At 56.4% G+C, this 27,931-nt stretch overlaps 3 protein-coding genes across 4 annotated transcripts; 1 reads left to right on the top strand and 2 right to left on the bottom strand.

The window, feature by feature from the left end:
* Positions 1 to 249: 249 nt before the first annotated feature.
* SRPX2 (sushi repeat containing protein X-linked 2) lies at positions 250 to 6,121 on the bottom strand. Of its 2 annotated transcripts, XM_082771208.1 has the most exons (11): positions 5,627 to 6,121; positions 5,305 to 5,402; positions 3,314 to 3,400; positions 3,026 to 3,217; positions 2,711 to 2,887; positions 2,258 to 2,384; positions 2,026 to 2,147; positions 1,737 to 1,916; positions 1,524 to 1,657; positions 1,331 to 1,452; positions 250 to 1,154 (listed from the first exon to the last, which is right to left on the bottom strand). In XM_082771208.1, exons 2-11 carry the CDS (start codon positions 5,372 to 5,374, stop codon positions 974 to 976), a joined length of 1,392 nt encoding a protein of 463 aa, XP_082627334.1. In that variant the 5' UTR covers positions 5,375 to 5,402; positions 5,627 to 6,121; the 3' UTR covers positions 250 to 973. The 2 variants fall into 2 exon arrangements, with proteins under 2 accessions (XP_082627334.1, XP_082627335.1); XM_082771209.1 differs by lacking the exon at positions 5,627 to 6,121 and having other exon boundaries at positions 5,305 to 5,499.
* Positions 6,122 to 6,349: 228 nt separating this feature from the next.
* On the top strand, positions 6,350 to 12,459 carry TSPAN6 (tetraspanin 6). Its single transcript, XM_082771199.1, has 8 exons — positions 6,350 to 6,478; positions 6,610 to 6,798; positions 6,879 to 6,953; positions 7,655 to 7,753; positions 8,284 to 8,439; positions 9,149 to 9,232; positions 11,113 to 11,213; positions 11,653 to 12,459. Exons 1-7 carry the CDS (start codon positions 6,392 to 6,394, stop codon positions 11,179 to 11,181), a joined length of 759 nt encoding a protein of 252 aa, XP_082627325.1. The 5' UTR covers positions 6,350 to 6,391; the 3' UTR covers positions 11,182 to 11,213; positions 11,653 to 12,459.
* A 2,684-nt stretch (positions 12,460 to 15,143) lies between these two features.
* On the bottom strand, positions 15,144 to 22,907 carry TNMD (tenomodulin; the record flags this gene model as incomplete). The annotated part of the gene is given in 8 exon segments (XM_082770645.1): positions 15,144 to 15,353; positions 15,449 to 15,621; positions 16,358 to 16,511; positions 18,460 to 18,561; positions 19,486 to 19,626; positions 22,506 to 22,640; positions 22,780 to 22,887; positions 22,890 to 22,907. Coding segments are annotated over 8 exon segments (1,041 nt in total).
* Positions 22,908 to 27,931: the final 5,024 nt, after the last annotated feature.

Below are 27,931 nucleotides of genomic sequence, written 5' to 3'. Positions count from 1 at the left end.
GCCCAGCTCGAGCCCCAGCGCTGGGGCTGGAGGGGAGCAGCAGTGGGGCCATGCTGGACAAGATGCGCAGGGTCAGCGGCTGTGTGTGGGGCTGTGCATGGGGAAGGGTTGTGGGGATGTGGGGCAGCACAGCACAGCTTACTGGGGGCAGCTGCCCAGTCCCTGCATGAAGGATGAGTTTTCCCGTGCCTCTCTGGAATACTCTTTCTACCAGCGCTGATATTTTTTATACAAATTTATTAATTTCAAGTTTAATATTCTACTGCCAACATAGTTCCCAGGAAGGGTGCCACAGTGCTGGGTGGAAGGGGAAGCAAGTGGTAGGGTGCAGATCACGAGCCTCGGGGGTACTCTGTGCACTGGATGTCTCTTACTGTCTGCTGAGCATGGGGCCATGTGCTACTAATAAAGGCTTTCTGATGGTTCTGGCAGGAGCCTGGCATCAGTGCCTGGCCAGCAGGACTGAGCCCAGGCAGGGAGGGAGCAGGTTTAAGTTGTGTATGAGGTGAGGACGGCCACGATGAGGGTGAAGCTGCTGCAATAGAGGCATTTGTAACATCGCCCTGCCTGCTCTTCCCTCCCCTCCCTCCTCTGCTCTGGCAGCTTTCCTAGGATTTGGGGCACTCACATGTTCACAGTCTGTCCTCCCGCTGGGTTCCCTTTTCCCTCCTGCCCTGGAGTTTGAACAGAGGCACTCCAGCATCTCCTGGTGTGGTCCTGGCTGGGGCTGAGGCATCCTGCCCTGCAGCCAGCGGGGGCTCCTGGCTGCTGCACAGTGGGCACGCTGTTAGCACGTGGCCCCTGTCCCGTTGTGTCCCTGCTCACCTCTCAGTGCCAGAGCAGCCTGAGAGTGGCTCCCTTCCCTCTGGAAGTCCTTGGCATCCCGGTCCTCCTCTACAGTGGGCGACTAGAAAAGCAGAAAGGAAGGTGTCCGTCCTCTGAGGGGGGTGGCAGGGGTCTCCCTGGCGCTGCCTCAATCGCAGGGGTCCCCGCTCTGTGCCCGCTGGGCTGCCTCCTGCTCGCTCAGCAGGTAGGTGTCGATGAAGTCGAAGATCTCATCCGGGCTGATGGGCAAGATGTAGCGCTCACGATCGGTGCCCGCTTTGTCCAGCAGCACCATGTTGAAGTGGTAGCGGGTGAGGTGCAGGAACTGCCTGGGGGTGCAGAGGGGAGCTGGTGGTTAGGACCGGGGCCCCTGCTTTGGGGATGAGCCTTCCTACCCCACCCAGCCATGGTCAGGCCCTCCTGAGGGTGGTTGCTTCTACCTCCTGAGGGCCACGTGCCAGAAGGGCCACGTACCCTGCAGCCAGCCTGCCCCGTCCCGTGGTACCTGAGCTCCTCCATGATGCCAACAGACAGCTGATGCTCCCGGATGCGCCCCACTTCGTGCGGGGGCTGCCCCACCAGCTCAATGATGGTGACGTGCCGCAGGTCCAGCCCACACGTGGCTTGCTGCAGAGGAGAAGGGGAGGTGGTGAGAGGGTGCTGGCGGGGCACAAGAAGGGGGCGGTGCGAGGCCTCACCTGCAGCATGGAGATCTGCATCTTGTAGTAGCGGTTAGCAGAGTCGGGGGCTGAGATGACAAGGAGCCGGCGTTTCTCGTAGAACTGATCCAGCAGGCTGGCTGCCGAGTTCACAGCTGTGTTGATCTGCATGGCTGGGGCACGAAGCGAGCGCGTGAGCACAAGGAGAAATGCCATTCTGCACCCTCTCTTCCCCTGCCCCTCGCCACTTACGTGCACAAAGGGGCTGGGAGCCTGTCCATTGCTGGGTGGACTGGCAGACCCGCAGGGAGGTGCCCTGGCGCTCGTAGCCCCCGTCGCAGAGGTACTCGCACGTGGCACCGTAGTTGTTGCCATCAGAAGTGCAGGAGAGGTAGCCGTGCTGCGGAGGCTTCAGCACAGGGCAGCGTCTCACTGCGAAGGAGGAGGCCAGGTGAGATCAGGCGGCCGAGCAGGCTAGGGGTGTAGGACACGGCCCCGGGCAGGGAGGAGGGAGCCTGCAGCCCGAGGGAGCCCTTTTCACCTTGGACACGGATCCTGAACTTGCAGCTGGCCCGGTTGTACGCCTGGTCGTAGGTGGTGTAGCGGATCACGTGCTCTCCTTCAGGGAACTCTGAGCCAGGTTCTGGGCCCCGCAGCATCACCCTGCAGCCAGCAGATGGGTTTCTCGATCAGGGCCCCAGGAGGGACATTCAGCTGTCACCAATGCAGCCCCCAGCCTTGGCTGGAGATGCCAGCAGCGCCTCCGTGCTCACCTCTTGATGACACCATCGGCAGAGTCCTTCACGCGTGGTGGGTCCCAGTACACCGTGGCAGTCAGCTTGCCTGGCTCTGCTATCCGTTCACGGGAATCCGGGCAGCGGATCTTGGGAGGTTCAACATCTGCCCACAGGAAGGAGAAATAAGCTTGGGGAACCTGGGGATGTCGGGGCTGTGCTACCAGAGCAGGCCACTGAGTGCCCAGCAACCCCACAACTGCTGAGCACAGCCTGGCACCCGCAGCAAGCAAAGCCTGGTGTAACGCCAGCACCGAGTGCCAGCCCTGGAGCGATGTGCCCTGCACCAGCCTGAGCTCTGAGGCTAACAGCACCTGGGTCAGGCACTGGGGGTGACGCCTGCAGGCACAGAGGGGACAGAGGGCAGCCCTGCCCACGGGGGTGCGTGCCCCAGCAGCATCGGGCTGGGAGGGCGGCAGGGTGAGAATTTACCTACACAGATTGGCTCGCTGCCGCTCCAGCGCCCGTCCTCCATGCATGTGCGGCTCCGGTCGCCCTCCAGCTGGTAGCCGGGCAGGCAGGTGTAGTCGCAGCGAGAATCCATCTGCACTCCGGCCGAGCACACGTAGGAGCCCCGCAGCACCGCCGGCAGCACGTGGCATCGGATCTCTGGGCCAGACGGAACAAAAAGGAGAGGGAAGAGGCTGGGCTGGCCGTGCCAGCGGGCAAAGCGCCCGGGGCTGGCTGCAGCAGGGCTGGTGATGCCTTGGGGGAGGCCGGCGAGCCGGATCAGCGCGGCATACTCACGTCGGCAGTACGCCATCCCGGACCAGCGGCGGCTGGGCAGGCACTGCACGGCGCTGCGCCCCACCAGCCGGTAGCCGCGGGCGCAGCTCAGCTCGCAGCGCGTCCCCAGGCTGCTGCGGTAGGAGCCCCCCTGGGGCGAGTAGCAGGTCGCCTCTCCGCGGTGGATGTTCAGCGTGGCGCACCACTGGGGCACTGGGGGGGGGTAAAGGGAAGGAAGGGAGGCACTCGGCTGTGCTGTGCCTCGGTTTCCCCATGGGGAGCTGAGGAATAGGCCTGGGGTGCTGTTACCTCGGCGGTAGTCCAGGGCAGGCTCAGGGGGGGCTTCTTCCACGTACACTTCATTGGTGTGGCTCTCAGCGGTGTAGTAGCCGGACCCTGGCGAGGGGGAGAGAGATGAGGGGGCCGTGCAGCCCAGGTGATGCTGCCTCCCCATGCAGCAGCACAATCCAGTCCCAAACTGTCCTGCAAGTCCCCAGAGGGAAATCTCACCTCCAGTTTGACTTTGCCCTGTTGTCCCAGTGCCCTGCTGGGTCTGGCATTGCTGGGAAGGGTTAAGCAGGGCAGACAATGAGCCCCGTTCCCAGGGACGTGGTGCACGCTGGCACCAGCCCGCAGACTAAACAGCCACAAGGGCAGACGTGATTACTGCAGGAAATGGGTGCTGGCCTGAAACAGGCTGGCAGAGACCCCCGGCCTTTCACTGCCAGGAAGCCATCCTCCAACCGATCCTATTGAACTCTCCCTGCCGCTGTGCCATGGGTACAACCAGCTCTGGTCCAGGGGGAAGGAAGAAAACCTCTCTCCTGCCCGTCCCAGCAGAGCAAGGGAGGCTCTGCCTCTCCTCACCTCACTGGAGAGGGCCGGGCAGAGATGCAGCCCTCGCGTTCCAGGGCAGGACGGAGCTGCTGGAGGGACGGTGCTGGAGGAGCTTGGCCGGAGCTGCTGGACCCACGCCACCCCTGCTGTGCAGAGCGGCCCCTGGCCCCATGGGCAGGGGGAGGACAGCCCAGTGAGGGCCTCGCACCGGCGGGGACCCTCTGGCCTGCACAACCCCGATGTCCCCACGGCAAAGCGAGCGGTGGGGGCAGGCAGGGAGGCGCGGGGGGCTGGGGAGGAAGCCCTGCACGTAGAGAGAGCTGGCGCCCTTCCCTGCGGCCCCTCGGCACGCCGGCCGGCCGCGGCATTCCCCAGCACTGAGCTCACGTTTCCGCCGCTTTTCCGCTGGCCCCCGCCAGCGCTGCCCCCTCCTCGCCCCCCCATTGCTGCGGGGAGCCCATCCCACTGCACCCCCTGCTTCGGTCCCGCTGCTGGGGCTGGGAGGGCTCGTCCCCTGGCCGTGCTGTGCTGCGGGCACTACCCAGCCTGGCAGCACCCATCTCCCCTTCCCCCCTCCTGCTTTTGGCAAAGGGGGGGGGGATGAAAGCCGAGGCCAACCCAACCCGCAGCCCCTCCGTCACGTGGAGGAAACTTTTATTGCAAACCTCTCCTACGAGAGCCTTACTACAGGGCGACTCCCCCCTCTGCTTCCCACAAACTTGTGAAGTCACCCACTCGTTTCCACAAAGCCTTTTATCCTGCTGCCCTTCCCACGCTGTCTGGCGCCAAAGAAATACGGCTGCCTCTGGGGAGCCCAGCACCAGGGCTGGCACCGGCGGGGCCAGCAGCGGGGCCAGCAGCGGGGCTCCCACCCGGCAAGCAGGGCTGTGTGGCTCTGCCCCACGGCCCTGGGGGCTGCCTGCTGCCACGGGGGGCTGCCCCTTCCTAGCAGATGTACCATATCATTGCAGATGCTCACCTGGGACAGCCCCAGCCCAGCAGGAGCATCCCCTGGCAGCACCACGAGGGGAAGGGGAATGGGATCGGGAAGGGGAAGGGAGGACAAGAGCCCCAGCCCAGCTGCCCAGCCGCGGGTGGGCTTGGGGCTGAGCTCTCCATCCAGGCGGACATCTGCTCGCCGATGGCTCCAGCGGGAGCAGGGAGTCAACGGAAAAGTTTAGCTCTCACAAGCCGGGCTGTGATGGAGAGGCTGGTTATTTGCTCATCTCTGGATGCTTCCCAGCCCCGTGGCGGTGTCAGCTCTGCTCTCCTCTCCCCCCCCCCCCGGGGCCCAGAGGAGCAAGCCCCGATGCTCTCCCTGCCGGCACAGCACCAGGACCCCTCTCCTTCCACCCCCCAGCCTCTCGCCTCCACCCTCACCCGCCCCACCGCTCTCTGTCCCCCTGCAGGCCCCCGCAAGGGGACCCGTGCAGGTGGCAGCCCGCGATCCCCACGGCACCCACCTTCGTGCCACGTGGATGACACCAGCCTGGTGAGGAACACCAGCAGGACGGGGGCCGCCTCCTGCGCCATGCAGCGGGCCGGGGCCAGGCCAGGCCTCCTGCAAAGACGGGAACAGGCTCGGATCGGCACGCGGCTCCCTCCTTCGCCCCGTCCCTACACCGCCGGCTCACGCTCCCGCTTGGCCGCGCTGCCTCTGCTGAGCAAACCCACTTTTTCCCCCTCCGCTGCCTATCCCAAACATTCAAAAGGCGTGAGTCAGGCCCCAAAACGACGAGATCGTCAAAAGCAATAAATCCCAGGGCTGCCTGTTTTTCCGCGCACCTTCTGCTTCTCCAAGGCTTCGAAAGCTTTGCAGATGTTTCCCTGCGAGCAGCAGAGCCAGGAGCCGCTTTCCGAGAGGGAGCGAGCGGAGGAGCTTCCCACCAGCCTGGCCAGACTCCTGCAACGGGAGCTCCGGTGACGGCAGAATGAGGACAAAACCACAGGAATCAGGACCCTTTTTATTTTTTTTTTAATTTTTTTTTTCCACCGGGGAAGGGCTGGCTCGTGCGGGACGAGCCGAGGCTGCGATGAGAGGAGGGAACCTCGCCACGAAGCCCAGCCTTTGAACCCAGGCCCGGGGGCGAGCGCTTCCAGCTGGGCTCTGGCTCCCAGCTGCAGCCCAGCCCCCGGCAGCGAACGGAGCCGGGCAGGGGGCTGCGACCCCCGGGGCACCCCGCGCCCCGACGGGGCGGGCAGGTAAGCGCTAATTAGGTGGCCAAAGCTAATTAGCGCGCTAATTAGTAACACAGCCGGGCCGAGCAAGCAGGGCTGCTGCTCCAGCTGCCGGGATTCGGGGGGCAGCCCCACGAGGGGGGTGCTGCGATCCCCGCCGCTGCCCCTGCCCTCCCCCGTGGGCCCCTCCGATGGGGCCCACGCGTGGGGCGGTGCGGGGGGAGGTGGCCTCCTTCGGGCTCGCCCGGCCTTTTCCGTGAGCTTTCGGCCCCGCCCGGGAGGCTTCGGCTCGGGGCGGGCCGCGGCCACCCCCGACGGGGCGGGCCGGGGCGGAGCTGGGCTGGGCTCGGCGGGGCTCGGCCCGGCCCGGCCATGGCGTCTCCGTCGCGGCGGCTGCAGACGAAGCCGGTGATCACCTGCCTGAAGAGCGTGCTGCTCACCTACACCTTCGTCTTCTGGGTGAGAGCCGAACCGGGGCCGTCCCGCCCCATCCAGTCCCGTCCCGTCCCGCCCGAGCCCGCGGGCGCGTCGCGGCCGCGCTGCCCTGTCGCGACAGGCGCCGATCTCAGCGGCTTCCCCTCTTTCCCTAGGTATCGGGCATCGTGCTGCTGGCCGTGGGCGTCTGGGGCAGGGTGAGCCTGGCCGTCTACTTCTCCCTGCTGGACGAGAAGGCCACCAACGTGCCCTTCGTCCTGGTGGGCGCCGGCGTCGTCGTGGTCCTGCTGGGCACCTTCGGCTGCTTCGCCACCTGCCGCGGCAGCACCTGGATGCTCAAGCTGGTAGGTGCCCGACGGGGGGGGCAGGGAAGGGACCGTGTCCCACCGGGACGCCCGTCCCAGCCCTCTCCTCCTGCCTGCAGTACGCCATGCTCCTGTCCCTCATCTTCCTCATCGTCCTGGTGGCCGCCGTCGTTGGCTTTGTCTTCAGGCACGAGGTGAGTCGGGGGCGGCTGCTCCCACCCTGTGGGGTGGCCGGTGCCAATGGGTCAGGTCCCTGGGGTGCCTTGGGCTGGGCTGACCCCATGGGGCTCAGCCACACACTGCCTGCAGGGATGGAGGCACTGCCTAGTTACAGATGGGGTCGGTGTGGCTGGATGAGCAGCCTGGCCCCCATCAGGACCCCATAAATCCCAGGCTGAGCGTCTGGCATCCCGAGGGCAGGGGCTGCATCTGCTGGAGGCAGCCTTCCTCCCTCTGCCTCTGACAGCATGAGCAGCGTGACCCTGGACCTTAACTCTTGCCTTCGGTCTGCCTTCCGAAGTACAACTGAAAGTGTCATTTTGCTCGCTTTCTGTAAGTAAAGCTCCTCCGAGCGTTTTCATGCTGTGGAGCAACCTGCTAGTAGGGGGAGTTGGCACCGTGTAGGTCCTTGTTATTACACGCGGCATCCCCGCCACCGCAGGGATACAAGCCTGCCTTTTATTAGAGCGTTTAATTGCCTGGGTTCCTGGGGAATGTCCACAGGCTGTGGCCGGAGTCATTCCTGCCGTCGCCGAGAGGTGACTAACGTGGGGCCACGGCGTTGTGGGGCCGTGGCTCTGGGAGCTGCAGTTCCCAAAGCACGCAAGCACGCAGGAGGGGGACAGCACCACGGCACTGTGTTCCTCCTGCAGCTGCTGAGACCTCTCTTTTGCAGATCAAGACAAACTTTGAGAGCAACCTCAACCTGGCCTTGAAGAACTACAACGTGACAGCGGATCAGCACAGTGAGGCGGTCGACACCATCCAGAGAACCGTGAGTGCCCCTGTCTGCCTCCTGGTTCCTGGTGGGTAGGTGTGCACGTCTCGCCCACCTGCATCCTCCGAGCCCCTGGGTGTTACCAGCTGGGTGTTCCCCTCCATCGCAGTGCTAGTTTTGCACCACGGGACGTTAGGTGGAGCGTTTGGGGCCCTCTTGCTGTTTCCTTGCACGGCAGGGCTGCCTGCAGGAGGGATAAGTGGGTGCCCGTGGGAAGCATCTGTTCTGAGTTAGGGCTGGCGAGTGCTGCCGGGAGGGTCTCTGGAGGGTGTACTGAGTGCTGGCCACATGCAGAGCACAGGCAGCCCCTGTCTGTAAGGTTAGGGCATCCTGGTGAGGGTCAGAAGGCTGCTGAGTTTGGGAGGAAAGCTGTTTGAGGGAAGAGATGAGCATGAGGTCATGGGCAGTTCCTAGATGGGAGCTGAGATATAGAGTGGTAAAGACACAGGAGCTGCAAGAGCCCTTGTAGAGCTAGGGGATCAGTAGGCTGGCATGACCATACTCCCCAAATTTTCTTCCCCCTCCAGCTGCACTGCTGTGGGGTGCAGAACTACTCAGACTGGGAGAAGACCGATTACTTCGCCCAGAGGGGAATCCCTCGGAGCTGCTGCAAGAACCAGGACGACTGCTCAGTGGAGGATCTGAGAGACCCAAATAAAGCCAAGCTGAAAGTGTTTGTGGATGTAAGTTAAGCTCACAAAAATCCCCTGCAAGTCCTGGAGGTGGGGAAGGGAGAGCTAGGTAAATAGGGAAGGGTTTGGCCTTCACTTGAAGGGAGAACTGCTTTCTAGATGCAGGCACCCTGTGGCTCAGGGATTCCTCTGGGATGGGTATAGGCACAAAATATGTGAGAACGAGCCTCTACTCCCCTCTAAAGTCCCCCCTGCTCCTTCCCTGAAGGTCAGGGACCAGCCTGCCCCCAGTATTTGCACTTGGGGCTGTGCATTTTGGAGAACGGGTAAATGAGGAGGTAACTTCCTGGTCAAGCTCGTTGCAGGGCGCTGACGTCTCTCAGCTGCTGTGCAAAGTCCTGCTCCACGGTGAGCACAGGTGACTTCATCCCGCGGGGATCCCTCGTGATGTGTGCGAGGGGGTTACGCGGAGGACATTCCTCTGCTGAGTCACTTTGTTTAACCCAACGCTCACACTGAGCAAAACCAAGGGCGGCGTTGCCTTTGATAGCGCTGGGCTGGGTGCTGATCTCACCGTGTGGATCGGGGTGGTTTTGCTCCAGCCAGGCAGGAGGGTGGCGGGCCAGCGGGGAGCCTGGGACCTCGGCCTCCTGCACCAGAGCGTCTTCCCCGGGAGCTGCGTGCGCTCTGGGGAGAGGCAGGTTGGTGCTTGGGGGAAGGAAAGCAGTGGGCCCACATGCTTGCTCTCTGTCCCCTGCAGGGTTGTTTTTTCCTGGTAACGTCAACGATGGAGTCAAAAATGAGCGTTGTGGCTGGAATCTCCTTTGGCATCGCGTGCTTTCAGGTAAATCTCCGCTGCCTAGCACGGGAGCAGTGCGGAGTGAGGCTAGCATGCCTCCAGAGGCATTCAATTTCTGTGCAGGATATGTATGTGTACAAAAGGCACGGCCTGTCTCAGCCAGAGAGGAACAGCTTTTCTGCAGCTATCCAGTGTTTAACCTCACCCCCTGTGCAATCTCCAGGGTTCTTTAAACCCAAGGCTGAAGCACCAACTCTGTTCCCCTGATCCCGGGTTATTTGGGAAGAGCTCCTTTCTGCAACAGCTGACTTAAAGAAAAACCAAAGCCCGTGCTGCCCTGGATAAAGTCCCTGCACTCGCTGTTGGGAGGGAAATACTTAGTGCCCCTCCTTTATCAGGGAATCATTGTGGGCTCCCTTCTGTGCAGCTGGGTCCCTCGGAGCGTGTATCCCTTGTGCTGTTGGCCCTGAGGAGGAGCACCTCACACCCCACACACCACCTCAACCTGCAACTGCTTCCTCCCCCTCTGGCTCCTCAACCTCCAGTTTACTTTGTGCTGTAGGACACTTCCTGCAGGGGCTTCGGGCAACAATGTGCTTAGTGTCCTGTAATCTGACAGGCAGATCCCAGCAGGAAACGAGAGGCCTCTGCCCCTGAGTTCCTGGCTAAACTGGGCTTTGTGCACGGTGAATGCTATAGCCTGGCTTTCCCAAGGAGCTGTGCACAATAGGGCTGAGCGCTTGGGAAATCCAGATCCGATGTGTCACAGCAGGAGCTGCAGGGTGTGCAACTGGCCCTTATTTAGCTGGCTTCTGGAAACTTGCTCGGCTCTAGGTGCTAGGCACTTGCTGAGCAAGCGTGGCAGGCCCTCACTTCGGAGGGAAGTGAATTCGCTCTTTACATGGTCCAGCACCCAGCAGCAGTGGGGTGACCTCTGAGGCACAGGACCAACAGGTAACAGCACCAGGGGAGGGTGCAGAACCTCACCAGGATACTGCTGCCAGAACAAGCATGTTACCCTGCCTTTCCTGTAACAGAACCAGTAAAATGGGGGAGAGGCTGCAGACAGCGGGGCTCTGGCTGCAGTCTGTGCTAGCAAACGCTTTCAGCTGTGGCTGGGAGCTGGGACCGGTCTCTGTGCTCCTCCCGCGGTGGTGTGAGCTGTGCTCTGCTCACCATGCTCCGCATGGGGTGGCTGAGACGTGACTGACACGCAAATGGTGAGCTGCCTGCTTCCCCCGGCTCTGGCCGTGCAATTATCTCAGCTAATGCTGGGCTGGGGAATTGTAGCCATTTCCTGGTTTTTATCACCCGTTCAGCAAGTGTTTGCTGTCGTGCAGCCAGCAGGGGCCAATCATGTAAATGTGCCTCTAACTTGGCTTGTGTAGGTCAAACTCCTGCAGGATCCAGCCCTGAATGTCTGTGCCGGGGCCGGGAGGCCACGTTGCGATAACAGCAGCGCGTCCTCCGTGTGTTGTTGATGGGAAACAGCAACCTTGCTTCCCCGCTGTCCTTGCAACGGGGAGAGGTGGTTGCTGTTCTCTGGTGGTTGTGTAATTGGCTGTGACGCTCCTGATATCTGTGTAATCTCTGAAATTACTGTATAACAGTAGATGCTTCGTAAAGCAAAATGTAACAGGATGGGATATGGAGCGTTGCTTGCGAGGAGCTTGCTTGGCATATGCCTGCCAGGATCCTCTGCTTCAGTCTCTCCCTTTCCCTGCAGCGGGGCGCAGCAGCCCGTGTTGTGGTTTGTAAATCCCCACTGCCTATCTTTGCATGTTATAAAACTCAGATGGAAGTGCCTGATGTTCTGGAGCGATTTTTCAGGCTTTCTCCAAAAAAAAAAAAAAAAAAGTCCTGTTTTGGGCCACCTCTAGCGTGTCTTTTCTATTTTTTTTTATTTTATTTATTTTTTTTTTCAGTTGGTTGGCATCATTCTCGCCTGCTGCCTGTCCCAGTACATCACAAACAATCAGTATGAGATGGTGTAGCTGGCCCCCAGCGTGCTGTGGCTGTGACCAAGGTACGTCTGTCCCGTGACATGAGCTGGGGGTGTACCTGTGTCGGGTCGGGCACTGCTTTGCTGCGAGCTTCTCCCGGCTGTGTGTGCTCCTGTAGCAGCAGGTGGGCAGCGTGGGTGCTCCTGTGGTGATGGATGGGGTGGAAGTGAGGGGGAGGTGACCGCTTCGAGGTCAAGGACAGCGGAGGCAGGTCTCTCATGGTCCTGCTAATGCTTCCTGATCCTTGATTTATCTACTCTTGTCCCATTAACGCCGGGCCTCCCCCCTGAGCCGTGGAGCAGGCTGTCTTTGGCTACTGCCACTGTCACCTGCAGCTTGCCACTGCCTGCTGAGCTGTGCAAGTGGGCTCCTGCTAAGCCCTGTCTGCTGCATCATCCTGTGCCGTGTATAAATGCGGGCCTCCCGATGCCATGTTTGTTAACACTGTCTTCTGAACGGCAGGGTATTCCTCGTGCTCTCTGTGTCGGGGAAGACCGCACCACCTCCAGTTTTCCTCTGGACGCTGCTTCGTGAAGACTTGCTTTGAATTGACTGATCCTCTTCTCAACTAGCTCATAGAAACGAGTGCAACAGCTGTTCTGCTGCGCTCAGGGACTTGTCCTAACACTACTCTGCTGTACCACTGAGTGGGATAATTAGCGTAGCCGAGGTGGTTGTAGTAGCTGCGTTCCTCCGGGCGCCGGGCTCTTCCCTCAGCTGAAAGCTGAAGCGCCGTGCTCCAGCAGCCGCTGCTCATCCGCAGCCCTCGCTGGCTGCCCTGCGAGGTGGCCACGTGGGACGGGATGCTCCTGGGCAGGAGCTGCTCTCACCCAGTGCCTCCCTCGGGAAAGCAGCGCTTTCTCTCATCTCTGACCTCTGTTCTCAGCCCTCGGCATCCCCTCACTGTTCAGGCTCGCTCACTGGACACGTTTCCTCTTCAGATGGGGCTGTTGCCCTATTTCAGCACTGCCCTGCCTGCTGCAGCTCTTTGCTCAGCAAGGTCTCGGCTTATTGCCAAGCTCTCTCTCATCCCCATGCTGGGTTTTATATACTTTTTTAGAGTTGTACTTTTTTAAGTACGGGCTGTAGCGATTCTTTGTAAGCTGTAGCGAGGTTTGGTGATGTAGCTCCTGGTGCCTTTACCTTGGTAGGTGTCCTTGCACCGAGTCAGCTGTGACTTGATTGTCAGTATTATATGCTGCTTTAACTCATTTTGTGTATTGAGTAGAATTCTTTTGTCCTGAGACACAATAAATATTAAGATATTTTACTCTATGAAACTGCCCGGCCTTTTCATTTAATCTCCTGGAAATTCTTCTGCTCAAGTCCCTGCAAGCAGCAGCAAAAACCCAGCTGCAAGGTAATCTGCTGACCCCAGGCCAGCCGGTAAGCTCTGGGCCATGCAGCTCATGTTTCTCAAATGCTCACTGGTGCGCTTGGGCTTACAAATAACTTTTGTAATTGAATTTTCCTCATAAAAAAAAACTGTTGTGCAACTCTGCTGAAGCAAAAGGCCTTCAGCATCCCAGCCCAGGAGCCGGGTGGAGGAATGCAGAGGCCGGAGTTCAGCCCTGGTGCAAGCGTGTCCATCCTCTGCTGTCCTGTGCTCAGAGCAAAGTGTGCTGCAGCACCACCGAGCCAGGAGAAACACGGATGGAAGCTTTGTGTTAGCTTGGTAGCGCTGTTCCCTGCGCAGAGTCATTGGTGAGTGTCTGCCTGGCTGAGCTAAGCATCGCTGCCCTGGACACAGGGCTTTGAGACAGCACAGAAAAGCTCCCCTTTCATGGAATTTGGGGTGTTTTCAATTCTTAAGCACCAAACCTGCAAGGGCTGTGGGATGAAGCCGTGGCTATGAGTGGCAGCGCTTTGTCATCGCCAGCCCACGGGCAAGAGCTGCTCCTGAGCTGGGTGAGGTGCCCCAGCACCCCGTGGTGCAGCAGCGGAGCAGGCATGGGGCAGCTTCACTGCTGACGGAGGAATCTGAAGGGGAACACCCTGAAATGCTTGCGTCTCATTTAACCTCACTGAATAAATCAAGCTGGTGCCAGCGCCTGGCTGGCCGCTGAGAGCCTCGCTGATTTGGAAGGCGAGGCAGAGTGCGTCAGAGCATGGGAACAGCAGTGGAGAGACTGGCCGAATGCAATTAATGGATGGATGGAGACCGGGCAGGGACACGTGAGAAGCTGGGCAGTGTTTGGATACACCCATCTCCTCAGTAAAACCTGTGCAGAGGCAAGCAAACCTGGAATGAACTCTTTCTAGCTCAGCAGAGCTGCCTTTACCCTGCTGGGGCTTTACCTGCCTGGGCATGCATTTAAGCATGGACGTGCATGCGAAACACTGCTCTGCTCGTGCTGCTGGGCTGTAGAAACGCCTTTAATAGAGACATCCCCACACAGGGGGACTTGTCACAAATGCCTGGCTGTCCCCGAGGCTGGCTGGTGTCCTCGGGGATGGCAGTGCAGGGAGCCCTGCTGCACCTCCTGCACGCACGGCTGAGCAGGCAGCTCAGCTCGTTTCTGCCTGCCCGGGCGTTTCTGTGACCCGCGCTCCTCTTACGATCAGAAATCCTGCGGGGAGCTCTGTGCCCTGCCCCACGCGGACGACACACACGCTCCCGATGAGCGGGGCAGACACAGCGTGTGTTCCCTCGGTGACACAGGGCGGGTTTTGGTCGGTGACGACCACAGGACGTCAGAGGCGCTTGGCAGCAGTCGGCTCCCAGGGAGGAGAGAAAACTCAGGATGTGGCTCAAGCACCGGGGCCGTGAGCCACAGGAAGGCTTTGGGGGGATGTGTGGGGCTGGCCTGTGCATCAGGCCCGTGTTTGGAGGGCAACCTAGGTCCTTGGACACGTTTTGGCTAAAAAGGCAAAGGGCTCTGGGGAGCTGAGCCAAGCTGCCAAAGGACCTGAGGATGTTTTCTTGTTATTTGTCTAAGCCTATTAACAGCCTTGCTGATACACAGAGGGAAGGAAATAAATTCACTCCTGAGCTGTGTGTTTGCCCGGGGCTGGATAAGTGGCAGGCTGCTGGCCAGCCCCGTGATGGGGAGCAGAGCACAGGACTGGGGACAGGCAGGGACAAAGGACCCCGGGGGGCTGCACCAGCCTCTAGCAGCACCCAGGCTGAGCTCTTGGCATCTCCTGCTCGCTGGTGCACATCCTCCTTTGCTGGAGCAAGTGTTTTGGGTGGCTTGAATCGGAACAAAGTTAGGGATTTCGGCCACGAAGGCTGAGTGTCCTGGGGAGTGCAGCAGCAGTTTCAAGGACTACTTTTTCCCTCCTGCAGCTCGGGTTTTGCCTGTTTGTTGGTTGGGATGGGGGACAGCTGATAGCACTCGGCTTCCTCCAACTTTGGCCACCCGTTTCCTTGCTGGCTCTGTTTTCGGTGCTGTGTGCAGGAGGGTCTGCCTGCCCTGCTACACTGCCTGGTGCTCCCTGAGGGCTGGCGGCACCTGGGAACTGTCACCAGTGACTGCCAGACACCCCAGCGCATCAGAGCCTCAGCAGTGTGTGCTGAACAGCTGCCGGCACTGCCAGGAGCACGGCAGGGCCCTCAGCACGTTCCCAGCGAGGCAAGCACTGGCAGTCCCAGTACCTGAGTTACAGATGCTCGTGACGAGGCAGCCGAGCAATTAGATCATTTCTCAGACCCATTAAGCATCACAGACTGAGACTAAACGACTTTCCATTTTCTCTGCAATCGCTCATACAAGACGTTTATTGTTTGCCTCTTGCCGCTCAGCGTGGCGACGACGCGCTCGAGCGCAGCCTTCCCCGCCCCTCGGGAGCCGTGCAGGACGCAGAGGGACAGGCTGGCTGCTCGGGGAGGGTGCCGTGGCCAGTGGCCGGTGGCTCACGTGCTTGTGGTACTCGAGCAGGTGCCCACCAGCGTGCCAACTACATCAGGGCACAGTGGGGTGGCTCGCGGGGAGGCAGGCGGGTGCTGGGTGCTACACCCTGCCCAGCATGCGCGCGATCCACCAGTTGCAGGGCATGATGATCCGGCAGATCACCCTGCCGCCCTGGTAGCAGTAGGGGTAGGGGTAGTAGCCCAGGAGGGGCTCGCACACCCGCCGGCAGTAGCGGTTGGCGCGGCGGCACTGGGCGCAGCAGTAGCCTCGCTCGTCCCACAGGGGGTGGAACTCCAGCCCGTTCTCCGTCTGCCAGGAAGAGCCAGCATCAGCATGGCCAGGGTGTCCGTGGGCACCCCAGGAGTACAAACAGGACACCCCGACATGCATTTCCCCACACTCACGTAGTCGTTGACGGGCAGGTCCTCCTCGGTGAGCTGCCGTGCCCGGCGCTTGGGTGCAGGCTGTGCGCCCTTCTCCACCTCCTGCTCACCCCCGCCGTCCAGCCAGCTCTGGTTGTCCACGAGCAGCTCAGGGTCTTCTTCTTCTGCCCCTTCAAGGTCGGCCAGCTCAGGAGCTGTGGGAAGAGCTCAAGTGCTGTTGTCAATAGTCAGGGAGCAGGGGGACAAAAGACAGCAGGCTCTGCCAAAATTTGGTACCACAAGAGGAGGAAGAAAGTACCCTGATCTGAACGGCTCCACCAGCAACCCGGATCTAACTCCGTTGCCTCCTGCTCTTATGAGCTGGCTGGTACCCGCCCAGGATGGGGCGCTGTGCCTCTGCTGAGCAGAGTTTTCTTGGTAGGGGTTTTAAACTAGCTCGTTCTGATAGAAGCCGGCTAGAGAGAGCGGGTAATTACGGCGGTGGATCTCAGAGGCCACAACCTCTGCGAGGGATGTGTGGTGAGCAGCTGGAGGTGGCAACCCCGTTGTGTGATTGAGATGCGGATGTCTGCTCCTGCTCTGATGTTCATGCGGTGACAAGAATTTAGGCAGCCCAGTTTCCAGCAGCGCTGCCTTCCTTGCAGGTACAAAGGGGTTTTCTGCCTCGTTACGAGGAGGGTGGCCACTCTGCAAAGCGCGGGGCGGCGGGGAGCCGATACAGACAAACTCTTCTCAGAGAGAAACGTCAGCCCACACTGTTATTACATTGGACATGTTCTCTCATGGTTGTGGCGAGCACTGAGCTCATGTCTGAGATTTACAGCAAATGGGTTCCCACCATGTCGGAGCAGGGATAGGGAGAAAGGGGACACGGGGGGGTGGTCCCGAGGCACCTGTGTGGCACTTCAGGGAGGAGATGGCTCCTTGTACCTGCTATTGGCGTTGGGTGGATCCAGTAGATGGTCACATTTCTGCAGATGTCAAAAATCTTGGAGCTCTTCAGGAATTCCTTGTTCTGAATGGGCTTTTCGCCGGGCACCCAGACCATGGACTGTTCAAAGTAGGTGGTGGTGATTTCTTCTCCCTGGAAGAAGAGTGAGATTTCACCCCGGCGTGGTGAGACACCCTCTCTGCACTGCTGTGCCCCTCTTCTCCTCCGTTCCCCAGTGCAGCCCTCCCCTCCAAGCAGCTAGATTTGTCTGCCTCAGCCCCTAGGTCAGGGTGCTCACCGGCTGGGTGTGCAATACCTGCTGGTCCCCGTGGAGAAGCCCTGCCATGGGCCTTGTCCTGCTGCCCACACTTGGCCAGCACCGCCCTGCTCTCCCCTCGCTCCGCTCACTGTGCTGCAGGAGCCTTCTCCTTTGCAGTCCCCACCATCTGGAACAGCCTTCTGTAGCTCCCCAGCTCATTTAAAACCAAAGATTAAAACATCTCTCTGCTTTGCTCTTACTACTTAATTTGCCTCTCCTTCTGCTACTGATTTTGTGATCGAACGCTTTAATTTATTCCTCACAAAAATTCTTCGCACGGCCATATTCTGTAATTTATACCACATGTCTCTGCCAGTGCGTTATTCCATGGTGTGCTTTGGCAGGCACTTGGGGAGGGAGATATATAAAGATTATTGGATGGGTCTGCGCTGAGCTATCTGCCAAGGCAACGCGGTGGATGTTGGTGGCGGTAGCCCATAGAGCAAGCTGGCAAATGGCATTTTTCTCTCCAGAAGGTGTCTGGAGCTGCATTTCTCTTTTATAGAATTTTCCCTTATGGCTTTGGGAAGTCTTAGTCAAGAGCCAGCAACACCTGACCGATTCCGAGTCGTTTTCAGCATCTTTGCTGAAAGCCGTCCCGTTGGCAAGGTGGCCTAAAAGAGCTGGCAGCGCTGGGGCTCCAGCACCGGTATGTTTTCCCAATTCATGTGGAGGGGTTTGCCTCCTTTTGTGCTTCCTCCTCAAAACTGCAGAGAGCCAGGGGAGGGAAGAGAGCAGAGATTGCTGCTGAAGATACCGAGCACGTGCTTCCCAATTTCTCCAAAGGCAGCCAGGCTCCCCGGAAGAAATGGAACTTCCTAAATCTACATTTATCTCACTGGGTTTTACATCTCAGCTCTCTACCTGGGGCAATGTTCTGCTAAAGATTGAACAGTCATATCCGTTTTGTGATGGGAGCAGAAAAGATCTATTAGCTTCTTATGGCATAATCAAAGAATCTGTGTCTCGGAATTTGGGTCATGATTCAGGGAAATGTTCCTGCACGCGCTTTGTTTTAAACACACGTTCTGCCGGCATTTCATGTACAGTGGCTTCCTGGGGAGGGGGAATGGCATCGGCCTTCATCCTGGGAGCAGGCAGGTGGGGCTGTGCCACCACCACAGCCTCGGTGAGGGGGCCCGAACAGCTCCTGCCCCATGCACCGGGGAGCGAGCCAGCATGTCAGCCTGCACTGGCAGAATGGGGCTAAAATATGGATTTTTTTTTTTTCCATGCCACACACACTTTTTCCATGCCACGCACAAAGCGTGCACCTTGCTGCAGCAGGGCTGGGGCTCTCCCTGGCGCAGAAGGGCTTTCTGCAAGCACGGTGGTGGCAGCGCTCGGCTGGGCTGTATGCAAGTGGCGAAACGCTTTCCCAAATTGCATTTCTTCAATGCGGCTGCTCTTTTAAATTCATTACTTCTGCCTCATTCTGCTTGATAACAGGAGGCTCAGCTCTTGGAGAAAACAATTTGATTGACTTTTTGGTGTCTGCTAATCCTGAGCTGTCTTGCGACCTTTTGACTACAACAGGATTATTGTTCTTGATCTTCAGTATTGTGCTGAGAGGTTTTTGTCTGTTGGCTGCCTAATCCCGTTTCTTTCGACTTGTTGTTTTCAGAAGCAATCCTCTGAAATAAGATAATTTTATGAAGCGATCACAGCTCGTTATTTCTTTATTGCGGATTCTCCAGGCAGGCTGGCGCGGATGGGGCTGCAGGGGGAGCGCTGGCCTTGCCGGGGTGCCTGGCAGATCCGCGTGCTGTTCTACTCACGTACCTCGAGTTCAGGGATCTTGGCCTCTGTAGTCTCAGGTATGACTTTAGTCTGAGTTTTGATGAAGCATTTTTGAAGCCCCACAAAGAAGATGCCAGTTATTCCCTGCAGCATCAAAACAAAGAGCAGGCAAGCAGTCACGGCAAAGCAGGAGGGTAAATAAAAGGATCCTACAGGGAGTGCAGCTGGATCAGAGTTTAGTCATATTTTTCCTGTTGATGTTTTTGTGCAAACTCTGTTCAGCAGCAGAGCTAAGATGTACTAACAGGTTCTCCTAAGGGATATTGCATTTTATGGTTTGGGAGAATTGGGCTTTTTACAAATATTTTCAGGCGGATAGTCATAAAACTCTACTTTGCTCCCCTTCTCCTTATTACTATCATGAGCTCTAGTTACATAAATAAAAATATGCAGAATAGTGTTTGACCATTATGGTTATATGAACATTCAGCCCTCAGTTCCTGCTAGGCTATTAGATGAAAATTTTGCCATATGTCACTGCACAGGGTATTTCCCTACAAATTTTAATTAGGTTTCAGAGAGAGCCTACAACATTGTCACAATGTTTTAATGCTCTCCAGACAGACAAATGTACTGGATTTGGATAGATTTATGATGATTGCATTCCTTTGCAAGGGTAAATCCAATAACTAGGTCTTGCTTTTAAAATGTATTTCATTGGAACTGAACCACGCTGCTATTAAATACTTGTGAAAGCTTACGTAGGCACACAGCTCCTTTCCTTTGAGAGGGTGCCCAGACAGCCTGCAGATAGGAATTGCTCTCCCTGATGCAGAACAAAACCGTCCTGGGGCCTGCTCCAGCGACACCGCAGCATCCTAAGGGATCCTGTCACTCCTCTTGCAGCTGGGCTATTAAGCACGTTGTGTTTTTAAGCACCGATGTGGCCCCAGCTGGGTCCCCTCCTGGTGGGGTGCCAGGCCCGGTCCCACTGAGCATCCCCAAGGGCTCTCTAGCAAGGGGCCGGGGTCTTGGCAGGGCTCCCACCACAAATGCTGCTGCACTCACGTTCTTGAAGTCGTGAATCTCCAGGATTTCCTCACTGCCATTTCCACTCCTGAAGGTCTCTGTCCTGGCCAGCGGGTCAATCTCCATCACAATCTTCTTCTTCTCACCATGGCTGAAGAAGGTGTGCTCCACGTCATAGACCTGTGAGGGACAAAAACCTGCTGGCTGAGCCCCCACTAGTTTTCACAGCCTTCCCCGCACCCGGGCTCCCAAAGGAAGCCAGGACAATTTTCTGGATATTGCAAGGAGAGGCAGCTCCCAGGGAAGAAGGGCAGCATGGGGCCAGGTGTGTGTGGCTGCAGCTTGAACACCCAGACCCACGCTTGGCCGTGGGATAATGGGGCACCTGAATAGGAGTGGGCAGACATGAGGCTGGGAGGAGGTGCTCATCCCACACCCATTTACAACACAGGCTGGATTGAAGCCCTGACCAAAGGACTTTGCCTTCCCCTGTCCCTTACTCACTTACTCCATCATCGTACCCCTGGCTTGCGTGCTCCATCACCGCACCCCCATCTCATGGCTCTTGCTCTGTGCCCTCTGCTTTCCCTGGGAAGCGCTTCCCTCTGCCTCAAGGAGGTCAGGGATCACCTGCGGATCAAAGCCCTCCTTGAGGGCTGCTGAAGAGCTGCAGGGTGTTAGCAGCCTGCTTCCTGGTGTGCTCGTCCCCACCGGTAGCTGCAGGGAGCAGCCCTCTCCTCCTCGCAGGTGCTCACCATGCTCAGCAAGCCTGGCAGCCCTCCTGTCTCTGCGGATGCCTGACCCTTAAAGGATGAGTAGTGGCAGGTGCTGTTTGAAGCACAGCAATGATCCTGCTGGCACAGCGAGAGCTGGAGGGCTTACGGGAGTCTCCTTTCCTGAATCAAATAGTGGCATGCGGAAGCAAAGGGCCTGTGCAAAACCCTTCTCAGGGTCAGCATCCCCCATTTTGCAACTGCTGGAAGAAGGCTTGGTGCAGGATCCAGCTGTGCAATGCAGTAACTACCGGGGTACCTTTGCCCCTGGTAAAAATTTGAAGAATGATATGTTCCTTGGCAGTCGTGAGCATCTCCTGTTAGTCAGCAGGAGGCTTTTATAAAGATATATATATGTCAATAGATTTTATGGTATGGAAGAAGTAGTGCAAAGCCTAAAATGGCTGGAAGGCTGCCCATTTTGACTGACAAACTGCACATGGTGCCATAAATCAGTTATAGGAGGGTATGATCCCGGGTGGCACCTTACTCTCAAGTTCCTCTCCATTTACAAAGAATTATTCGTGCCAGCACTGTGGCCAACTAACCCATTTGGGCTTGGCTAGCTCCCTGCTGCTTGGAGAGATGGTTTATAGGCCTAAAAATTACTCTTGCTTGCCAGTCCTTGAAATATGTCCCCCTGCGAGGACACAACGAGCCCCTTGCTAGCAGGCTCGCCGCCTCCGCACGCGGCAGCACTGCCAAGGGGATGCTGCTGTGCAGAGGGCAGCACCAGGCCAAGGAAATATTGGAGGAAATATTCTTTAAGACTTTTTTTTTTTTTTTCTCCTCTCTTTGTATGTTTGAAGGGAGCTCAAAGGGCTTTTTGTTCTTTAAAGAGTTCAATTCCCTTTGGTTCGTGATGTTGAGCCTCCCCATCCTGATTTCCTGGCAGAATAAGGGCCGGTTGGTGGAACTGCTGCCCTGCCTGCCCCTTCCCTTGCCCACCCATCAGGGCTGGTGCAGAAAAGCTTTCAGAAACAATGAAACCCCTCCGTCCTTCTCCAGAGTCACTGGCGAAGTCATGGGAGCCCAGGGCTGGCATTTCGGCTGCTGGGAGCAGGACTCCCCCCAGCGTCTCTTTCCTTGCCAAGCTAGCACAGGCAGAGCCTGAAAGTAACTTTTCTTACTCCCCGTGGTCATTTCGATGCAAGAGCATCCTCTCCTTGCCGCCAGGAACATTTCCCTTAAACGGCTTCATTTCGAAAGGGTAAATGACCATTCGTGAGCCCTGGGTGGTCCCTCCCCTTCACCGCTTGCTAACAACAGCCCCGTCCCTGCTGGTTTCAACCACGCTGCATTTGGCCAGCGCTGGGGTTTCCTTGTGCCTCACCCCTCTGCCCCGACCCCCCGATGTTCCCTTGATGTCCGGCCAGCGCCCCCGCACCGCTGCTGCCCGGGGCTGGGGTTAGGAGCCTCCCCCCGGTTGGCACGCACCGTGCTTTTCGAGGAACAGTAGAGACTTTATAAACGTCTTGGCAGGAGCCTGGCCGCACATATGGCTTTTATTGCTTTGATTTTCGGTATTTTGTTCTTCTTGCTGATAAAAAGACAAAGCTTCTGGCGCCTGAGGGCCCACAGGGCAGCAAGGAGAGAGGGGATGCTGCTGTGGGAAAGGGGATGCACATTGGGGTTTTGGGGATGTCGCCGCTCTTGGGACTCAACAAAAAATCCCAAAGTGAGGTGCACCCCAGGGCCTCCTGACTGACCCTGGGCACGCAGAGCCCGACTAGCAGCGTGCGTGTTGGGAGCGGGGAATAGAGGAGCACAATCCAGTTAGCAGGAGCTCCCTCTCCAAAAGCTAATCCGTCTCACCGTCCCCTCGCATTGCAGACACATTAAAGTAAGAAATATAATCCATGACAATCAATCACCACTGCGTCCTGGCTTTCTCTCCTCTTTATGCGGTGGCATAATGACTTTTCCACCGGTTTCTGGCAAGATAATTGAAATGAAATGGAAAATATTTTCTTACTTGTCATAAAATTTGCTGCCGGTGAAATAGAGTAACTTTAACTCTTCATGGCACAGCTCCCGTACCCTTTAATTGTCAGTTAGGGAAGGAATGTGGGGACAGAGAAAAAAGCCAGCCCAGAGAAAGTAAAAGCTAGTTATGAATAATACAAGGATTTTAAAAAGTTCCCACAAATACCGACGGTGTAAGCAAAGCCATTCTGCAAACTTGCCTGGATTTCAGGGTGTAGTTAAAAGTGAAGCGAGTAGGGGAAGAGCCCCAGCTGGGGAAAGCGGAGCTCTGAGACGCTGGACCCGAGAGGTCGTACTTACTTTTCTGGGTGTTGGGTTCCAGAGGTATTTGACACCGAAAAAAATGAGAATCAGAGAAATGACCAGCACGCTGAAGAGCAGTCCACAGATCTTGTACCTGCTGCAGGTCTTCTTTCGGGTCTTGGATGCTTCTGCCTGATTAATTACAAAAGAGCGATCTCCAGAGGGCTGCTACCCGTTCACGGAGGGGCGAGTACACGCACATCAGACACTTATCGCGCTCGCCAACACCGGGTCGCGAGCTGCCCCGCGGCGAAGCACGCCGTGAACTTACGTCCAGAAAGCGGCACTCCTCGGGGCCGAGCCGCGACGTCCCTCCCATGATCTCCGCGGCTGGCTGCTCCCTGCGCGCGAGGACGAGCCGGCTCCGAGGTGGAGTTACAGAGGCTCTGGGCTGCACATGCAGGGGGAAGGCTGGGTTTCTGCGGCTCCGATGACGGCTGCAGCCAGCTTTCCCCCGCAGGCTGCCTGCCCCAGCCCCTGCACCACGCTGGAGGCCCTCCTGGCTCCCGGGGCTGCGGCTGGGCACACGGGCGGGCGAGAGGGAGCATCTGCAGCTTGCAGGGTGCAAGCGATTTGCACCGTTTTGGAGGTGCACCCGCGCTCACCTCCACTGTCTGGTGTCCATCCACCCTGTCGGGGGGCCCAGCTGGGGCTTCAGGGCTTTTCCTTTAAGCTCTGCTCCTGCTTCTGCTCCCAGCCCTGCACCGACCTGCTGGATGCACCTGGGCTGTGCAAGGGGGCTCCCGGGGGCTCTGGGGCCATGGGTCCCTGCAGGGCAGGGATCTGTGGGCACAGCAGGGGTGCAGGGGTGTACGTGGGCATGTGCTCATTTTTGTGTGCCTGCATGTGTGTGCATGGGCATGTGTTGCATGGGTGTGCGTATCTGGGTATGTGCATTTGCTTGCATGCACGCGCGTGCACAAACATCCGTGTGTGTGCGTGCATGTGTGAGCACCCCTTCAGCAGCACAGTGGGAAGCCTGAGCTCTCCCCACGGAGGGGTCTGGCACCCCACACTCACTTTGTGCAGCTCCTGCGTTGCCCCAAAGTCAGCCTAGTCAGGAATTTCCTGACTAAATAGTTTTGTATGGAAACAATTTCCATTTGTTGAAATCGTCCCATTTCTTCATGGAAATAAACCCATTCTAAGACAAGCTTCAGTACTCCAGTGTTAAGTTTCTGGTCTGAACAGGAAGGAGGCTCCCTGGTGCGGAGGAGCTGGCATGCACTGTTTTTTTGAGCTCTTTGTGCTAATAAAAGCCCTGAGAGCATCATGCGCTAATTAAAACTGCACCGAAAGGATGAAAATCCGCATTGAGTTTTGTTCTGGGTGAGAAACAGAGGAAAAAATGGCAGCGATGGGGATGGCACAGTGAGGCCAGGTCTGGTGCTGGTGCTGTGGGCCCTGGGCAGGCATGCACCAGAGCTGCCCCTCCCCACTGAAGCTGCAGCAAGCCCACAGGAATGCAAATACTCAGGGCTTTAATATTTGAGAGGCCAAAAGCAGAAGGGAGTCGTATTGACAAGTGAGAGACAGAAGGTTATTTGGAGGAGAAAAATAACTTTTTAATGGAAAGCAATCGCAGTCAGCCTTCAAAAACATCTAAAATATTTTGGAAATCTGAGTGCAGCAAATACGTGCAGCCACCGCATTTATATTTCTGCACTTTTCTTTTCAACAGAAAGTTTCACCTCTAAAGCTTTTGTTCTTCACTGAAAACTGAAGTATCTGTTTTGGACTGAAAACATTTTTATTTTTTTTCCTGTCAAAATTACTGCTTCAGAGAAGAACTTTGGAGCTGCTCTACTGAAAGACGGTTATGATTACAGGAAAGAATTACAGCAGCGTTGTTAACCAGACATAATTGATCAACATAGCAGCCATCTTCACAATATCCCCCACTCCAGGCACAGGAAACACTGCAAATACCACTCATAAAGCAAATTAGGCATTATTATTTTATTACTGTTGTAAGGTAAATGTCAAGTTTTTTAATGGCAATCACTGTAACTCCGGCAGGAGTTAGGCAGCTGAATTAGCTCGAAGAGGTGAGAACCTCCCAGGGCTGGAAGTTAATAAAACTCAATAAATATAATCACCCCCCACTCCCCGCTTGCCCCCAGCACCCACGCTGTGCAGGGAGCAGGATGAGACCCCTGTGCACCGCTGCTCTCTGTAGGGAGCTTTACAAATACTCAGCCTCGAGCTATGGGTTTGGCAAGAGGAAAACCCCATCTGAACAAAACTGTCCTTGCTGTCAGCAGCTCTGACACTTGCAGAGGCTGCGGTGGCCGCAGTCCGCAGGTCAGTGCAGTCCCTTCAGGTCCTGCTCCTTCGGGGTGCATGGAGGGATCTCAGGCTCAGCATAGAGGTTTTCAGAGAATAATCTGTTTTTTCCATGAAAAGGCAACAATTCCAGGGGAAAAAAAAATCAATTGCTTTAAGACCACAATTAGGTTCTCTGTAAAAAATAAGCATTTCTGATGAAAATCTCCCATCAGCGCCAATGAAGAGGTAACAATTACTAATTTTCCTTGAAGCTAATAAGTGCAAGTCCATATGACAAGGGAGAATTTAATCTGATGTGAAGTGAGGAAGAGAAGCAATGCTGATATTAATGTGTGACTAATTGATACCCAGAAGAACATTTGAAATTATTAAAAGGCTTTTGATTTTTGCACAGGACAGTAAGAGGCTCATTGCCTATGATCGGTGCATCCTTTCCTTTCCTGCTTCAATTTGCCCAGAAAAAAATCTATCATGTCTGCAGTGTAGCTTGAGTGCTGCATAAAATCTCTGTGTCTGGAAATGTTATACCAAGAAATTCCTCCTGGACAGTGCGGAGGTTTGTGCGCAGCGTGAGCAGGGGCAAGAAGCCCAGCAGAAATAAAATAGGCCCCGAACCACTGAAGCAGCTCCCCAAAGCAGCGCGGCTTGGACAGCAACCTCTAGCCGAAAACGAACCGTGATTAATAGGGTGCTCTTTGTTCTAATGAAAAACCCATTAAGGTCAGTGGCAGCATCTCTGAGCAGCACTAAATTGGAACGATGGAGACAGTAAAGTTAAAAATGAGCCATAATATTAATGTGGATAGTGAATTAATTGGGCAATTCCATAGGCAGTAAGTAAATCACACCGTTTAGTGTGGGATGGGGCGTCTCGTGGCTCTCACCGCAGGGCAGCAGCACCGGTGACCCTGGCCCCCTGACCACCTTCACCCCCACTTGTGTGCTGCTGGGGGTCTCCCCGCGGGGACGCGCCTCTCATGCTGCTCTCCTGGGTGCTCCCCTACTGAGCAATGTGTCTGCTCCCAGCTGCACAACTGCTGCTTCCAGCATCCCAGCCAGCAAACGGAGAAAGGGAGCTATCCCCTATAAACTGAGCTCGTTTGCCCCTGGGCTGATTACTTAGAGCCATTTCTGCTTCAACCTCTCCCATTTTCTGCAACTTTTGGCAGATGAGCGGCTGCGTTATCTCCTCTTATCAATTAGCCACGTATGATCCCTGTTGAAAGGAGGTTTCAGTAATCAGCCTACTCATCGTTCGCTGTTTATCTTAAGTTCCCAGCGTGGTAGAAAACTCCAGAGACATACTTGATGTAAGTTAAGAAACTTAATCATTGTGATAAAACTGCTCCGGGAATTGGACTTCACGTTTGAGGTGCACGTGGCACGTGGCGCTCTCGCAGCCGCTAGCTGCAGCAGATTATGCAGAGCTGACAAACCTTTCGGAAACAATACAAAAGATGAATTCGCGGTGGCCATTCTGAAGGAGCCTCTCAGAAAGTGATTACCGACGACACGCTTCTCCTTGTTCACAGCCTATGAAAAATCCTGCTTCTCAGAGCTGCGCGGCTGGCTCGGGGGACAGCTACCTCATTGCTGCCGTTGTGGCTCCCTCGTCAACAGAAGTTATTAACGGAGCCGGAGAATTTTATCCAAATGCCGGTTTCATCTTGATAAATAACAATTTCATGTCTGTGTTCTACTAGATGACTGCACGGTTTTATTTCAAATACTTAACTTCTTCAGAAACGCTTCCCCGTGCATGAGGTTTACCTCATCCACAGAGTATGTGCCGAACCGCTTTTTTCGCCCAGCTTTGAATATCCTTGATGCAAAGACCAAAGCCATAATCCTCCACTATCATAAGTCACTTCTCCCAATAAAGAGCTACTTCCTACTGGGAGTGCTAAAACGTAATTGAAAGCTACGCGTGTGTTGGTGTCGCACAGAAAACCATTTTATTAAAAATAGTTTAAGGCTGAAAGGGTTGTTAAGATCCAAAGTAATATTCCAGAACTCCTCTCCGACGTGTGCGCAAGGAAACAGCAGAGCCGTAACGTCGGAAGCGAGCGGTCGGCGCCCCCACCCTCGCTGCTGCCAAGCCTGCCCCTCTGTCACAGCCACACCAGTAGCCCCGGGGTGATCGAGCCACACACCCATCCTGTCAAAAAGCGTATTTTTATCTGAGATAAAAACACGTGTCACTCGGAGCTGCCGTACAGGTGCTAGCGCTGGATTCTGTGCTTGTGGCACTGGGTGGCTGCTGAGGGTAACGCGGGCATTCCCCTGCCAGCAGTTAATTTCTGCGTGCCTAGTTAGAGGCAGGTACGTTTGTGATTTCTGAGCTTGGCAGGAAGGAGTGGATGAGGTCAAGCCCGTGCTGTGGGCACAGTGTGGGGTTTCCCTCTGGGGACAGCAGAGCCCGAACGGCACCAGTTGGGAGCTCTGCAGTGGGAAACCTGCAGGCAGAAGGCAACTTTGGTGAAGATTGCTGCATTGTGCTGAGACTGTGTGAAGGGCCTAGACAGATCATTATCATCGCTTAGTAAACCTAAAGTGTTAACATGTTAAAAATTTCCATCCGAATCAATTGAGTTTAGAGTCGCATGGGCCTCTTGCATTGCTTTACGCTGCCATCTGATATGTGCATTAACGTTGTTTACTTCCTAAAGCAAGTAAAGGCAAAGTTGAATGTGACTAATCAGGAAGGAATCCATTAAGCTGAAGAATTTTGACACAGCTAATTTTTCTTTGATTGTCATCAAATCTTCCACTGATAGTCTTTGCAATTAATCGCGCTGCAGTGGTGCAAGCATCATTTTCCCTTGTCCTCGGAGAGCACACATGTTTGGCAGGCTCAGTGTTGTGGGGAAGGGAGGATGGTGTCCTGGTCTCTCGGGTGCGTCGAGGTTTTTACTGAGTTCCTGCGGCTCCGAGGATGGGGTTTTTGCCTGGTCCTTTCTTGTAATGTCTCCACACAGCTCTGCTTCCCTGCACCACTGGCTCTGCACTATGTACAGCCAAGCCGTGCACAGCTTCAGGGGCCTTTTAGCAAAAAACAACAAACAGCTATTTTAAAAATCAATAACACAAATAAAGTGAAACAAGATCAACACGATTGCCCATCTCTGTCCCAA

The sequence above is a fragment of the Aythya marila genome (genome assembly GCF_965140915.1).
Source record: "Aythya marila genome assembly, chromosome: 13".
NCBI classification, from domain to species: Eukaryota; Metazoa; Chordata; class Aves; order Anseriformes; family Anatidae; genus Aythya; species Aythya marila.
The sequence above is the reverse complement of the archived record's forward strand: the minus strand, read 5'-3'. Positions and strand labels throughout refer to the sequence as shown.